Here is a 15,715-nt window from a genome sequence, read left to right as displayed (position 1 = left end):
AGAGATGGTGTCGGACCAAAGACAAACTCTATAAAGTAAAGGATAAAGGAAGAGATGGTGTCGGACCAAAGACAAACTCTATAAAGTAAAGGATAAAGGAAGAGATGGTGTCGGACCAAAGACAAACTCTATAAAGTAAAGGATAAAGGAAGAGATGGTGTCGGACCAAAGACAAACTCTATAAAGTAAAGGATAAAGGAAGAGATGGTGTCGGACCAAAGACAAACTCTATCAAGTAAAGGATAAAGGAAGAGATGGAATTATCTGGAAAATTCTTCAATCATGCATCAGCACAACACAACACGCCATCAAATATTAAATCTCAGGCAACTTATCACTGAAACAGCAATGTTGTCGCCACAGGGGTGACAAGGACTTTCAGAATGGGTCTCCTCTTATAAACCTATCAGAAAACGGTTTCAATGTGCTACTTTTCGTGCAGTTTCTTTCCATATCCCACACTGTAGTGTCCTGAATCCGTATTACACTCGACTGAGACGTGCACAAAGAAATATTTTCTTTTTTTTCGTGAATTACTCGTATTCTTGAGCGCAACTGATGTTACATGGTAAATTTTAAAGAACGATGAAAGCTTTTAAATTTAACTGAGTTGTTATCTTGGCGACGCTGGACATAATGCCATTTTCCCGCTGTTAAGTGATGATAAAAAATATATAATTAATCATGAATGCAGTAACTTGATCAGAACAGTACGGTTCTCGTTGACGGGGACAGCACATCAGATCAAACTCGGCTCTTCGACTTTCGTTTCAAATGGTGATCTCGTGCCCTCAGCTCGATGTTATCCAGCTCTCTAAATCAAGTTGCTGTATTAACAATCTATAGTTGACATTCAGTCACCACACGAATAACTATTAATAGATCTGCATAAAATAAATGTTACGCACATTTAGCATTTAAGTTAATACCAGACTAGTCTTTACTCACAGAATAACAGCTTACAGTGACAAAAGTAGGCCAGACTAGGTCATGATGTCTGACATTTTGTTTGAATGCGTGGTGCCAATCAGTAAGTAAATACTTATCAAGTGTAACCACTAATGATGCCTAAGTAAGAAATCTAAATAAACAAACGTTTACCAGAATTAATAAAGTGTAAAACGTAAGCGAAGTTAGGTCATTGTGTCCCTATTTTTGTTAAAATAAGTGGTGCTCATCAAAATGGGCCAATATTGTCTTAGAAATAGAGCTAACGTTAACCGGAGACAAGAGCCAAATGTCGCCAAAATGACCTAAGTATAGCAAAAGGTCAAGATAGGTCATGGTAACATAGCTGCTTAAGTGTCTACCATACTAAAGTAGGCAACACAAAAAGTTAAACAAAGGTACATTTGACGTCAGAACATTAACTTTACGTCATTATCCCATCCACACCTTCTATTTATCGTTGTTTAATGGTATGATGAAAGCAGATTCCCGCTCTAATTCTTTTCCCCTAATATGGAACTATCTCATATTTTTCATATTTTTGTGGGATCTGTAATTTACAACAAATCATACAGTTTGTTCTCCGTAAATGTCTTGCAAAAAAGACCCAATATATTCAGCCTATTTTGTTATTTCTGCAATTGCACTGACAGTTAGACTGGCTAGAAGGTTACGAATGAAAACAGTTCGACCAGCCATAACTTCTCAGTTGATAACTGCTTGGTAAATGGCCGAAGTAGTCCGAATGGGAGCACATGACACGCTTTAAGGTGGCGCTTTATAGTTTCATATTTTTCATAGGTTAGATGTTTAAAGAAAAATAATTACGTCACGTTCTATACTGGCTATATAAAAAAGACATTGTATATTTTAGGTATTGTTGCAAGATCTTTAATTCCATTTATTTTGGTATAGATTGATATGTATAACATAGGTTATAGAAAATACAGTTTCGCCTTATTTCAGTTACGCATCTTTCAAACTGTTATGTATATTTGATTTAATTTATATCTGATTTATTTGTTTCTAAGTTTTAAAATCGTTTTATTTTTTAATTTCATTATATGTCAAAATAATGTAGTTCTTTTAACTAGGAACTCGATACTTTTTCCAGAAAATAGTTTGACCTTGACTGTTCATTTCTGTAAACACATAAGGCTGACCTGGTTCCCGACCTTAATTCAATAATAGTAACAGTCACGTCAACAAGTTTTTCTAAATTCATTTTTATTGTGGGAATAATAAGAATGAGATTCAGGCTGTACTGTATACGTGACCCTAGGCTTGTAAATAGTTTTAGTGAAGTAAACAACCTTTTTTATATTATTCTTTGAGTAAAACGATTGGTTCTTGTCAGGGCCATGCTGATGTACGTGATGTCAATATGATCACCTGACCCTATCCTGGCATATGTTGAACGCAATATTTAAGTTTTAAGCCATCGTTTAGAGAAATAATCTCAGCTGGGCTTCTAAACACTGGTACTTAAAGGTCTTTTTTAGTTGTGTCATTTTGGGAATTACATTTTACTGATTATTCGAATTATTTAGATTCTTAAAGATTAATTCGTTTCTCTGAAAATATTTTGAGTGCTCATGCAGAATTCTTGAACAAAGAAATTTCATTAATTCAAACACAGGATTATTTTTTTGTGTTTCTACAAAGAACTGTAGACTTCAACACAGTACGGAATACAACATACGCCATAGCCTTCGATCTTGGATTCTTCGTCGGAACTGAAACTTGAATTCATTAGAACATTTCAATATTAGGACTTTTAAAATTGTATTCGTGGATTATTCTTGGATTATTTTTGGATTTGATTCTTAAAACCATAAGTTTTTATTTTTTCTCTCACTTTTACAGTATTTTTCCAGGGAATTAAATAATTTGTTAAAGTTTTCAAAGCTTGTTGTTTTCACTCTTTCTTGTGTTACTGTTTATTTGAGCCTAAACACGCAACATAAGAAAACAAGCTGCTAGTTCCGCTTGGTCATTTTTTCTTTCTGGACTACAGAGGCAAATTGTAAGAAAAAGAGCCGATAATTTTTTTTATGTTTTAAATATTTGGTAATTCATTCATTGCACCTTTTGGAGCCGGTATTTGTCAAATCTGGCAAAATTCCGTTTCCCTATCTTAACAACTGTTAAAAACAGCGTATTATGGACAAATTCAGGCTGATTTTTGTATAGCACAAAGGAGCAGTCATTTTAATTCATTGTGAGCTTAGATCATGTACAATTACCAAAAGTACAATATCCAAAGAAATTTGAGCCACAGTATATGAATGTTGCATAGAGGTATACCAACGTTCTATACATTGTGCATGTTGCAAATGTAAACAACTTCATCTTGCTCCCGCCACTCTCTCAGAAGTTCATAGTATCTGTGGAGCGCCTCCTATCTGTAGGATTGACTTCTAAGTCTTCCCCAGTTTATCGCACTAGAAAAAGTAAGTGCTAAATCATATGATCATTCGGAACTTCTAGTAATTATAAAAACGCAGGACGTGGAGAAGCTGTAAACAATTCTTACAATATAAAACTGATTAAATTTCTGATTTAGTTGAAAAGAATGTTGAACAAAGGTCACATTAACCTAATATATAAGCAAATCATTCCAACTTTGTGATACGAGTATATAGTCATTTCACGGCGAACCATATCCATCTGTCGTGTGCCTATTTTATTTTATTTTTACAAATTGGTTATATACACGACTGTCGCATCTATGGTTATTTTGATAAGTAAATGACTACAAATCCGACTGTCGAGTATATAGTTACTAAAATTTGAATATTCCATACTAGTCCCTTTGGATAGAACCATTTTTGTTTAACATAGAAATCCAGACTAGAAATCAATTGTACAAGCCTTAATCTGAGTACTTTCCAGAGCATTACAAATAGTAAAACAGATCGTAACCATAATTAAGATATTCCCATTTTGAAGAGCAATTTCCTATTGCACGGAATTGTCCCGGAATTGTTGACGAGGCCAAGAATAATTACAGCATACATTTTGCTTTATCGATTTGTCCTAAATGGATCAGACTCATCGTATAGTTTTACTCGCTGACTGTGGCCATGGTGTCCGAAATGGTCTAAAGCGCTCTCCTTGTCGGATCACTGCCATCTCATCTCTCTCCGCGTGGGATCGAGTCTGGCTCTCGGCTAATGTGGGTATGTAAGCTTGCCAGTATCTTCCTATAGGTCGGTAGTTCTTACTGGGGTTTTCCAGGGTTCCTCCTCAATGAGTTACACTGGCCGCCATGTATAGCCTATCTTGCCCCGAGAAATGGCGTTAATCCATAAACAACAACTCGATGACTATCGAATCTTGATGTAGTCATATGAAACCTTGCATTGTCGTACTATTTATTTTATAAAATGACTGCAGTTTTATTCAGACGTGACGTGTTTATTACCCAAAACAAATAAACAAAGAAAAAATGAAAACAAAAACAAAAGTAATTAAATAAATAAAGTAGTTTATAAATATAAATGTGGCGGAAAATCCCCACCGATTTTTGAATTATTTACCATTACTTTTACGACATTGAGAAACGAAAAAAATATTTGCTATGAATATTCTATTTCAGTTTGAACTAATTTATTCATTGAATTTAAATTGAGAATTGACTTAAGTTAGATCGATGTATTATATACATTACAGACAGCTTCGGTGGTCTAGTAGTAGAGCGTCCGCATCGGATGCTGGAGGTCGCAGGTTCGAACCCCGGCCGAGTCACACCAAAGACTTTTAAAAATGGTACTAACAGCTGCCTCGCTTGGCGCTCAGCCTTAAGAGGTTAGTGTTAGGACTGGTCAGCCTGGTGTCAGGATAATGTGACTAGGTGGGACATCATGCTACATGTCTGCGGCATGTTGCCCAGTGCTAAAAATCACTATAAACTGTCACACTGCATACATCGTAGCTATATGACTGCATTTTGTTTTAAAGCAACGTTAAAAATCTAAATCACACACACACACACACACATACACACACACACACGTAGTATAGATAACGGGTGCGTAATTATAGTCAATTGATAACGGGTGCGCAAGTAGACTTTCTAATTAACTGTTCCGATGTTGTTCCGAATGATATAAAGTAAACAAAAATGGCGGGAAGTTGATTAGATTAATTTCAAGCTGATGAAGTAGTGTCTTACATGAAATTCATATTTAACTGCCGCAATATTGATTAGTTGCTTTGATTCTTGTTAGTCATGATGGCAGAGCCGTCATTAAAAGCGCTGCCATCGGCAACTGTTCGCCTGATTGGTAGTTCCCAAGTGATCACATCAGTGTATAGTGTTGTCAAGGAACTCGTAGAGAATTCCCTGGATGCTGGGGCAACATCTTTGGAAGTTAAATTGGTAACATAACTTTGGAAAATGTGAAAACTTAAAATCAGAAGTTACAGATAATTCCACTTTTTACAATAATTGCACGACTTGCGCAGAAAACTGGAATTCTGATGGGGTGGGTTGGGGGGCAAGACATGAGCATATACGTGTCAATGGAGCAAGCCGTGCGTGATTCACACCCGGTGCTCTTTTAGCCCAATAATAACAGTTTGAACATATTCCTTGAATATAATCCAATAAATTGAGTAGTCCTCTTATTTAATACGGGAAATATGGAAAATCATTTTAGAAATAGTTTTAAAATCTCGTTTACCTTTTCTATCCGATATTTTCGTTTAAATCGTCTGCCATATTAGTTCAAATAATGATTACTTCCGTTCTCAGCCTCGTTTGTTTATGTCCCATATAAGGACATTGAGGCCTTATTTGGAAACGTAAACAAATCGTAGTAAAAAATTGTTTTCATCCTGGAACTTCTAGAACACATATATCCCCTACTCACCATGATGAGCAATACAGGATATAGCACATTCCTTGGAATGACATAGTGATGACCAGCTGCTCTTGGGTTCGGAATATTTTAGATGAGGCATTATTTATCCTCATCAACTCCAATGAGTTAGAGGTAGAAACAGCTCATTTGACTTATATCATTCCACCAACACCTCTTAGTTGTAGCAAAAAGGTCTTTTTTCTTTTGATAAGGCAGTATATAAAGTTTACCACTTTCTATATGCAGACTTATGCCCAAAATCTTCCGGTACACAATACATGAAGGTCCTTTCCATTTCTGAAAAAAATGTCCATGACTCAACCACACACAGATCTCCTGCTTCTTCCTCACTCCTCAACAGTGTTGATAGTTGTCTGTTGCTCCCTCAGCCTTAAGACCTCTGGCCCATTAAACCTGTCCATTTGGATGCAGGTGCTTCCTAAGTGGATATTACAGTTGGTGCGTTGGCACTCCTTCCCATTAAAACAACTGAAGCCATTGATCAGAAAGTCTGGCTTTTGATCAACAAAGCTTTCCATGCTTTGTTATTGATGATTGCCCTCATTCAGCCCTCTCTGATGTCAAAGTATAATGTCATCTAAGAAAAAGATGACTGTTCTGTGCCTGGCTGTGCGAGGTGCATGTAACAGTTTTGCAATCCCACCAAAAAGCCAACATATTGAAACATGTTAACATTAATTATTTGGGCATTTGACAAAACATTTATTACAGTAATGTAATTGTCCAGGGAAAAGATGACAGTATAGTACAGGTAATAAAGTTAAAGTGACAAAACAAAGCATTTAAACTTATCTCATTTTTAATGTGCATTAAGTAACATCTATTTTTATTTGCCCCTTTAAGAAGTTTTATGTCCACCAAATTTTGAGGACGGGAGACAGTGTCCTTTGCCCTTATGATTCCAGGGATACCATGGATTTTACTTAAACTATTGATGTGTCAATATACTTTATTATTATTTGTTATAAAGTGGATAAATTTAAAGTTTTGCTCAAACCCCAAGGATGGATGTCAAGTTTAGCTCAGACACCATGGAAACCAGACAGATTTTTTTGGAGACGTTTCAAATTTTGTTTGGTAATTAAAATGTGAACAGTAAATTAAATACTTATAATAGCATTTACTTAAATATGTTTGTCCTGCATTGTCAGTGTTTCAGTGGTAATTAGCAGTTTACCCAGCCACAAAGCATGTGGTCAGGATAAAACAGGTTAAGAAATGCTTAAATGAACCATCACATCTGATGGTAAACCACTCTGTAACATTATTATTGCATAAGGTTAAGCTGGTTTTTCCTATCTCGAAATTCAAAAGCAAAATCCTCTTTTTTGTTGAGTTCCATAAAAATCTTGGCATATCTTTTAGTAGTCTAAGCAACTGGACCAAACATACTGATAACATATTTCTGTTGACATTAAAAATGATAACTGCCTAGAAAATACTTAAATATAAATGTAGCCGAAAGACGAAAAAAGAGATGTATTTTCATACATCCATCCCTTACTATAATATGCTGATTTTAAATGGGATGGTTGTTGGCTGAAATCTTTCTTAAATTAGCAAAACTACGATTGGATGCAGGGAGAATTGTGCCTGGTCTTACTAGAAGTGAAACCCTGTAACATCTAACTCAGTAAACATTTTTTTTTTTTAATTTTGTTTTGATACATTTTCTGGGTCTTCTGTTGTCATAAATTCCTTGTTGTTTACTATATAATACATGTAGCTCATAGGGAAAAAAATTGAAATAAAAATGCTTTAAAATCTATTAGTGTTGATGGAAATACCATGGTAGGCTACATGAAAATTAAAATGATTTAAAATCTATTAGTGTTGATGGAAATACCATGCTAGGTTACATGAAAATTCAAATTTCTTGAGCTACTTACCTTGTTTCTACAGTATATTATATACTTTAAAAGGCTTAGAATACAAAAGTGTCTAAAGAGGGTCTAGAAAAGGCAATTTCAACTTTAGGTGAAAGATTTTTGTTTTTGATAGATTTTAAGTTTGCTTCTAGTATCCATATCATCACTGAGGATTTACATGTAATCAAGTTGTTGTTTTATTTGATTGGTGGTCATTAGGTGTAGAATGTCTCAGATCACTGTTGCAGAAATAGGATTTCTCATTGATCCCTCTGACTCAGAGATGTGTGAAAATCGGTTTAGGACTCCCCTTTCTTTAATAGGACTACATCAATAGCATTGGGACTATTCATAGTACTTCACAGAGCTGGTGTGGCTTAGTGGTTACCATGAAGGAATGGTAACCGAAAGGGTACAAGTTCAGGTCTTACCATCCAGTCAGTCCAGGTCACCATTTGTGTGAGTCCTTGGTCAAGGTCATTTATTAAAGTGCCTAAATAACTAACTTGTATTGCTTTGCCATAAAACAAGAAACAAACTTAATTCTGGTGCTTAAGTATGGAGATAAAGCCTGATGATAACATAACAGTATTCCTATTTTTATCAATATTAATATTATTATTATCTTTATTTCTAATGAAGTTTTTTCCCCTTTTATTATTAATTCTAATGCATTTTTGCCTTTTTATTATATATATATAATGACAAACGTTCACTGACTTTAAATTTTTATAATTTCAGGAGAACTTTGGTTTAAATAAGATTGAGGTGCGTGACAATGGCTGTGGAATCAATCATACTGACATGCACCTTGTGGCTAAAAGACACCATACATCAAAGATAATGGCCTTCACTGACCTGGAGAAACTGCAGACCTATGGATTTAGAGGGGAAGCCTTAGGTTGGCTTAAAATGAAACCTTTATTTTCAAAAGGACAGTTGTCTTTTGCAATTATATATGATTGGATGTTTTTCGTTCATTTGGTTTGGAGTTTTAACTATTTTTCAGTCATATCGCTACAATGTCTGCAGTGTGGCTGTTCATGGTGGTCTAGAACTGGGGCATCATGTCCCACCCAGTCATATTATCCTGACACCAGGCCGACCAGTCCTGACACTAACCTCTTGATACTGAGCACCACTGAAGGCAGCTGTTAGTGCCATTTTTATGTCTTTGGTATGACTTGGCCGGGGTTCGAACACTTCGACCTCCTGCATCTAAAGCAGATGCCCTAATCACTTTGGCCACTATTGTTACATTATGGTCTTTTGTTCTGCAGCAGAAGTAAACCTATGCAGTTAAACCTGTCTATAGCAGCCACCCATGGGAAAAAACAAATGTGGCCTTTATAGACAGGTGAGCTGTGAAGGCAGGTAACAGCTCTCAAGCTTGGTTCCAGAAAAATTTATATAAACCAAATAGCATTGGCATTATTAGTAGCAGAGTTATCATTATTTTTTTTAACAGTAGTAGTTTGGTACTAAGAGGCATGTGTTTAGTTTTGCTTTTGAGCAACAATCAAGAGAATTACAACTGTATATGCACCTCTCTCTCTCTCTCTCTCTCTCTCGTACACATGCAAACACTTTTATCTCATTATCAGTAGAAATGGCTCTAGGTAAAATTACTAGTTGACAGCTTACCTGTAGTTGTGAAACACACAACTGGCATTTTGTTAGGTATGAAAACATGTTCACACTTTATACAGTTTTGGATTAAGCTGTGGCTGAAATTCAGAGACTAAAAGACAGTATGTTTTTTTTGCGACCTTTGATGATTAATTAATGCCTTAAAAGAAACTTCCTAGGGCTATTATTTATAGCACCTAAAATGTTAATCCAAGGTTTCTCTGACCTATCTCACCCAGTTCTTGATATTTGGACATTTCTGTTGGGGTGTAGAGTCCGAATCAGTTTCCTTTCAAACAGTTGGAATTCATCACCACAAAGCCAGATTCATCAGGAAGATGTCAGCTCTTTGGTCACTTGATACAACAAAACCACCATTGACATGTGTTTCATCCTTTCTCCAAGTTGCTGTGACAGTGACAGGTTCCAGTCGTTGTTCTTGGAATAAATATGTTGAGAATTTTGTGTCCTTTTGCTCATTTACAAACAATGTGACTTTCATTTAATATTTGGTAATTTGTATATAACAATATTGGAAAGAGGTTTATTGTTGATATCATGTGACTAGATGGACATGTACATTTTAAGACTTGTGTAGTCTTGTGACAAGCAAAGCAAATGGCAAGTACCAAAATTTCATCAGTGCTGTAGTCTTGTTTTCTCTATAAGCAGATTAAAGACATAATGATTATAATACTTGCAATTTCTCAGCAATTAAATCATTTTCCTATTGATTTTATATAACTTCTTGTAATATCATTTAAGTAATCTGCTACCCCCCCACACCAACGTAAATGTCAGAATATCACAGAAGGGTTGGGAAAGGTAAGAGGAGACTCGGGTTAATAAACCATAAAAGATATCACTGGCATATTTTATCTCTTGTAAAGGATATCACTGGCATAGTTTATCTCTTGTAAAGGATATCACTGGCATAGTTTATCTCTTGTAAAGGATATCACTGGCATAGTTTATCTCTTGTAAAGTTAAAAACTGCTTTGCTTTAGAAGCTGTCATGTTGACACCTTTGAATTTAACTGGATTACAAAATACATTCGAAGATGAAACATTTAACATTGATTCACGTAATATACCTTTATATATACCATACCTTGCTCATCAAACAAAAATATTTACATTTGCATACTTGGAATGGTTACTGCTGATACTCTTCAGTGACCTGAGGGGCCCCGAGTGGCTGAGTGGTCTAAAGCACTCTCCATTATGGATCACTGCCATCTCACCATGTATAGCCTATCGTGTGCTGAAAAATGGCATTATACCCTACAACAACAACTTCAGTGACCCCTGAAGGCAGGGTGTAACCACTGCTTGGTTAAGAAACATATGGTCGCCTATAGCAGAAGACAGGTGACCACTGATTCCATGACACTTATGTAAGAAATTTGCAGGTGAGCTCAGAATGGCCATTGTAATCAGGTGACCGTTAGGACAGGTTTGAATTAGTTATATTATGGTCCTTTGTTCTGCAGCATAAGCAAACACTATAGTTACATTATCATTATGGTCTTTTGTTCTGCAGTATCAGTGTAAATGTTAACAAAATTTCCAAGACCTTTGGTACATAAGTCAGTCAGATATTATGCATGTTCCACTTTCAAGAATTTACTGATATTTGAACATTGTATTCCAAGTTAATGTTACAATGGCTGGCTTGACCATAGCAATGAATTTAAAAGGGAACACATAATGCAAATATAAACATGATACTTTGAAGAGGAACATTTAATGCAAATACAAACATTAATAATTTGAAAGGGAACACATAATGCAAATATAAACATTAATAATTTGAAAGGGAATACATTATGCAAATACAAACATTAATAATTTGAAAGGGAAAACATACTACAAATATAAATAATAATTTATCTATTTGCAATAACCAGGATATAATGTTTGAGTGACCAACATAACATGAACATTTCACAAGTCCACTAGGCACCTGGATGGTAGTGTGAACATTCCACTAGCCTGCTTGATGCCTGGATGGTAGTGTGAGCATTCCACTAGCCCGCTTGGTGCCTGGATGGTAGTGTGAACATTCCACTAGCCTGCTTGGTGCCTGGATGGTAGTGTTGACCTTTCACAGATCCATTAGGTGCCTGAATGGTAGTGTGAACATTCCACAAGCCTGCTAGGTGCCTGGATGATAGTGTAGGGATTCCACAAGTCCACTAGGTGCCTGGATGATAGTGTAAGGATTCCACAAGTCCACTAGGTGCCTGGATGATAGTGTAAGGATTCCACAAGTCCACTAGGTGCCTGGATGATAGTGTAAGGATTCCACAAGTCCACTAGGTGTCTGGATGATAGTGTAAGGATTCCACAAGTCCACTAGGTGCCTGGATGATAGTGTAAGGATTCCACATGTCCACTAGGTGCCTGGATGATAGTGTAGGGATTCCACAAGTCCACTAGGTGCCTGCATGTGAGCATGAACAGTCCATATGTCCATTAGGTGCCTGGATGGTAGTGTGAACATTCCACAAGCCTACTAGTTGCCTGGATTGTATTGTGAATATTCCAAAGCCTGTTAGTTGCCTGGATGGTAATGTGAACATTCCACAAGCCAGCTAGGTGCCTGGATTGTAGTGTGAACATTCCACAAGCCAGCTAGGTGCCTTGATGGTAGTTTAGATATTCCACAAGTCCACTAGGTGCCTAGATAGTAGTGTGAATATTCCACAAGTTCACTAGATGTCTTGATGGTAGTGTGAACATTCCACAAGTTCACTAGGTGCCTTGATGGTAGTGTGAACATTTCACAAGTTCACTAGGTGCCTGGATGGTAGTGTGAACATTCCACAAATTCACTAGGTGCCTTGATGGTAGTGTGAACATTTCACAAGTTCACTAGGTGCTTTGATGGTAGTGTGAACATTCCACAAGTTCACTAGGTGCCTTGATGGTAGTGTGAACATTCAACAAGTTCACTAGGTGTCTTGATGGTAGTGTGAACATTCCACAAGTCCACTAGGTGCCTGCATTGTAGACTTTTATACACTTGCTTTACACTGTTACAACTCTTATGGTCTTAAACATAGTGACAGAAAAGAGCAAAAACCAACCAGTTTTGTAAAAGTCAACAAATAATTTAATTCCCTAGTATACAAGAGAGAAAATTTAAAATGAACTTGTATTATTGCAAATCAAATCCCAGTCAGAATTAGTAACTTCTCATGTAAGCGTACAAACAAAAACTGATCTGAATATTTAATCCACAATCATAGAAAAGTGTTATGTGTCTAGTATGTTGTTTGCAAGATAAATGTCACTGGTCAGGTACACCATTAATATGATTTTGGACAGAGGTCAAGTACAAATACAAATATAATATAGAATCATGGAGAAAAGCCAACAAACAATATAAAATTAAATATGCTTAGTACCTCTTTGGTCCATTGTTCTTGGATCAAACTTTTGCAAGGGTCCAGGTCACTCTATTTTAATCACTTGTTTGCTCTTATTTCTTCAGTGTCTTCCAGCTTTATACCACTACTTGTGACTTGAAAAATAGTTGATATTTACATGTTTTACAGCATATTATGAGAACATTCAGTGACGAAAACATGCAAAATGTTCAAGAAAGCATCTACAACTCTTTGATCCATTTGTCACTACTGGATATTATTTAGTTGTTTATTTTAAATGGGTTTCACTATGTTCCAATAATTGTATGACTTTAATAGTTTTAAAAAGTTTCTAAACTACTTTGTATGGTTAATGATATTAATCATGTCCATATTTTTTCTGCCCTACAGGTTCTCTGTGCAGTGTATCCAGTCTCCAGATCACAACCAAAACTGTAGTTGATGATGTCAGCATAACATATTCCTTCGACAACCAGGGGAAGATAACTTCAAGCCAGCCTTCCCATCTAGGCCAGGGTTGTGTTTTTAATCCCGTTATTTTTATTAAGCTATATGTCTTGCCTGTGAGATGAAAGCTTATGGTGTATATAGACATGTGTCCAAATTTGGCAAAATGTTTTGCTGTGTTTCTCAGAACCTTGGTTTTAGCCCCAAGACCCTAAACTTTGAGAGCTTAATGGTTCAGGGAAATCTTGTATTCTGTACATCAGGGGAAAATCATATTTCTCAGAAAGTTTAACATAACAATTAGCTTAGTGTGATGCTAATGATGTTTATACCCATTGCTTATAAGAAAGGGATCCCTGTCTTTTGCTTACTCTTGTCAGACTTGACCACATACCAAGAGGTTCCAAGAACATTAGAATTTTAATACCATAAGCCTCACAGGGTCCAACATATTCACTTGACAAGGGTAGCTGATCCACTTTGTTCCACAGTGGCCCTTGGCAAATGTAATTAGTCAAAACAGTATTGACTGCTCTTCAGTTCGATTGGATGCTGTGGAAAGAAACTGAGCCAATTAAATTGCTTGTTACATTTACCTAGAGAGATATAGTCACAGCAGCCTCTGTAGACAATAACACATGTCACATTTAAATTCTAGCATTTAAACTGTTTACAAACAAGTTTGTTTTTAAGTCAATGCATGTAGATAATATGGAATTCACCTTACTGAATGTTTTACAGGTCACATAATGAGCTCCCTCATTGCTCAATTGGTATTGCTTGTTATAGGCCATGACTCCTTGATTCATGACAGAGCAATTGTTCAAATCATTGTTTTAGCTAGTTACACATGCCTAGGGTTGAAACAGAATGAAGTGAGCCATTGAAGCAATTTGAGAGAGCAGTAGTTGCTATATTCTGAGTTTTTGTTGTTGTGGTTATGTGGTTTAATGCCATTTTTTAGCACAAGATAGGCTATACATGGCAGCCAATATAACCGGTGGAGGAAGAACCAGGGAAAATCCTGGGAAGAACCACTGACCCACTGGAAGTTATTGGCAAACTTTCTCATGTACACATTGGTTGGGCCTGAGGTGACAGGTGAGATGGCAGTGATCCATAATGGTGAGCAATTGAGACCACTCAGCAACTTGGCGCCCCCTTGGAGTTTTTGCTAGCGAAGCAGTTATAGAATGGTAATTTGAATCTGAGGTTTTATACTAGTGAAGCAGTCTGAGAGTGATACTTTAAATGTTGAGGTTTTGCATTGCAGAATTTATATTAAATTTTGGTGAAAATTTCACATTCTGAATTATATTGATAAAATTCTGGAATATCAACAGTTTATATGATGAAGTTTTCAATAGGAGTTTTCCATGAGGTCACACATAGGAATAAAAGTGCTTCATAACCAATATGATAGACTGGTATATAGAATATAGTTCTCAGCATGAAAGACAGAATGAACATAACAAGAAAAGGATCAGTCTGATTCAGAATGGTGGCAGAAAGGAACAGTAAATGAAGACAGATAATTCAAATTAAAAAGGAAAATTAATGTTTCTAGTTACTGTTTTGGCTAAAAATGTATAAGGAATCCAAGGTTCTGGAATTGAAAGAATGAATTCACCATTTATTTTTACTGGACCTTAATTGTCAATGTGTACAGTTATGCATAGGCTTATAAGAAGATGCAGTATGACTGTGTAGATGTTTGTTGTTTTTAATAAACATGTTACTCATTCCTGACAGGCTGTCTAAATCCTGGTTAATGTACTTTAGGATTCCAGATGAGCATACTTGTAGGTTGGCATCTCTGAGATTGTAGACATCTATGCTAGGCCTTCAAAATCAGTTTGAACTATTATCAATGATCAAGCCATTTGTGTTTTAATACAAGATTACTTTTTATATAAGAAGTTATCAGATTAAAAAAATTACATGTGACAAATATTGCAAATACATAAGCCTTGATAGTCACAATTCAATGCCAGCATCAGCTAAAGAAAGTCACAACTTTATGTCTGCATTGACCTAGGATCAGCTTTTGGCTGCATTTTTATTCTTTTTAAATGGCTCCTTTTGGTAGTGGAAGATTTGTAGTGTTGTCTTCACATTTTTTCATTCTGATAACCATGATTAATAGTTTTAAAAGAAGTACTTGTAGTAACAAAGCATCGTTCTGACAAAGTATTAACTAAAAACATTTTGTCTTTGTATGTCTAAATTTCGAATTAATTATAAAAAAGAATTTGTAATAATGAAGTTCATTGAGACCACTGTTTACAGGGGTTGACAGTTCTGATTTTGACCTACTGGCAAGGGCCAAGATTTGGGAAAAATGGCCCCAAATTAAGATTTTTTGTTCTTTTTGTTAAACATTTGGCTGCTTGAATGATAAGTTTTCTGGCTCAACAGTGATTTTTACTTGTCCTGGCTAGTGGGATAAAAAAAATTGTCATATTCTGAATATACCATCTAAATAACATTCTTGTAATTTTTAATTCAAGTAACAAATTGAGTTCTTAAAATGTGAGAA

General features: G+C 35.9%; 1 protein-coding gene across 1 annotated transcript in view; it reads left to right on the top strand.

The window, feature by feature from the left end:
- Nucleotides 1-5,080: 5,080 nt before the first annotated feature.
- The window catches only part of LOC149776479 (PMS1 protein homolog 1-like), a 79,859-nt gene continuing 69,224 nt past the window's right edge, over nucleotides 5,081-15,715 (top strand). Inside the window, exons 1-3 of the mRNA XM_089940909.1 lie at nucleotides 5,081-5,332; nucleotides 8,447-8,606; nucleotides 13,120-13,245. Of these exons, the coding sequence (XP_089797035.1) occupies nucleotides 5,183-5,332; nucleotides 8,447-8,606; nucleotides 13,120-13,245 (436 nt within the window). The 5' untranslated portion in view covers nucleotides 5,081-5,182. The remainder of the gene's footprint in view (nucleotides 5,333-8,446; nucleotides 8,607-13,119; nucleotides 13,246-15,715) is intronic.

This window comes from Sinohyriopsis cumingii, chromosome 18 (assembly GCF_028554795.1).
Source record: "Sinohyriopsis cumingii isolate HCF-2022 chromosome 18, ASM2855479v2, whole genome shotgun sequence".
In the NCBI taxonomy this organism is placed as follows: domain Eukaryota; kingdom Metazoa; phylum Mollusca; class Bivalvia; order Unionida; family Unionidae; genus Sinohyriopsis; species Sinohyriopsis cumingii.
The sequence above is the reverse complement of the archived record's forward strand: the minus strand, read 5'-3'. Positions and strand labels throughout refer to the sequence as shown.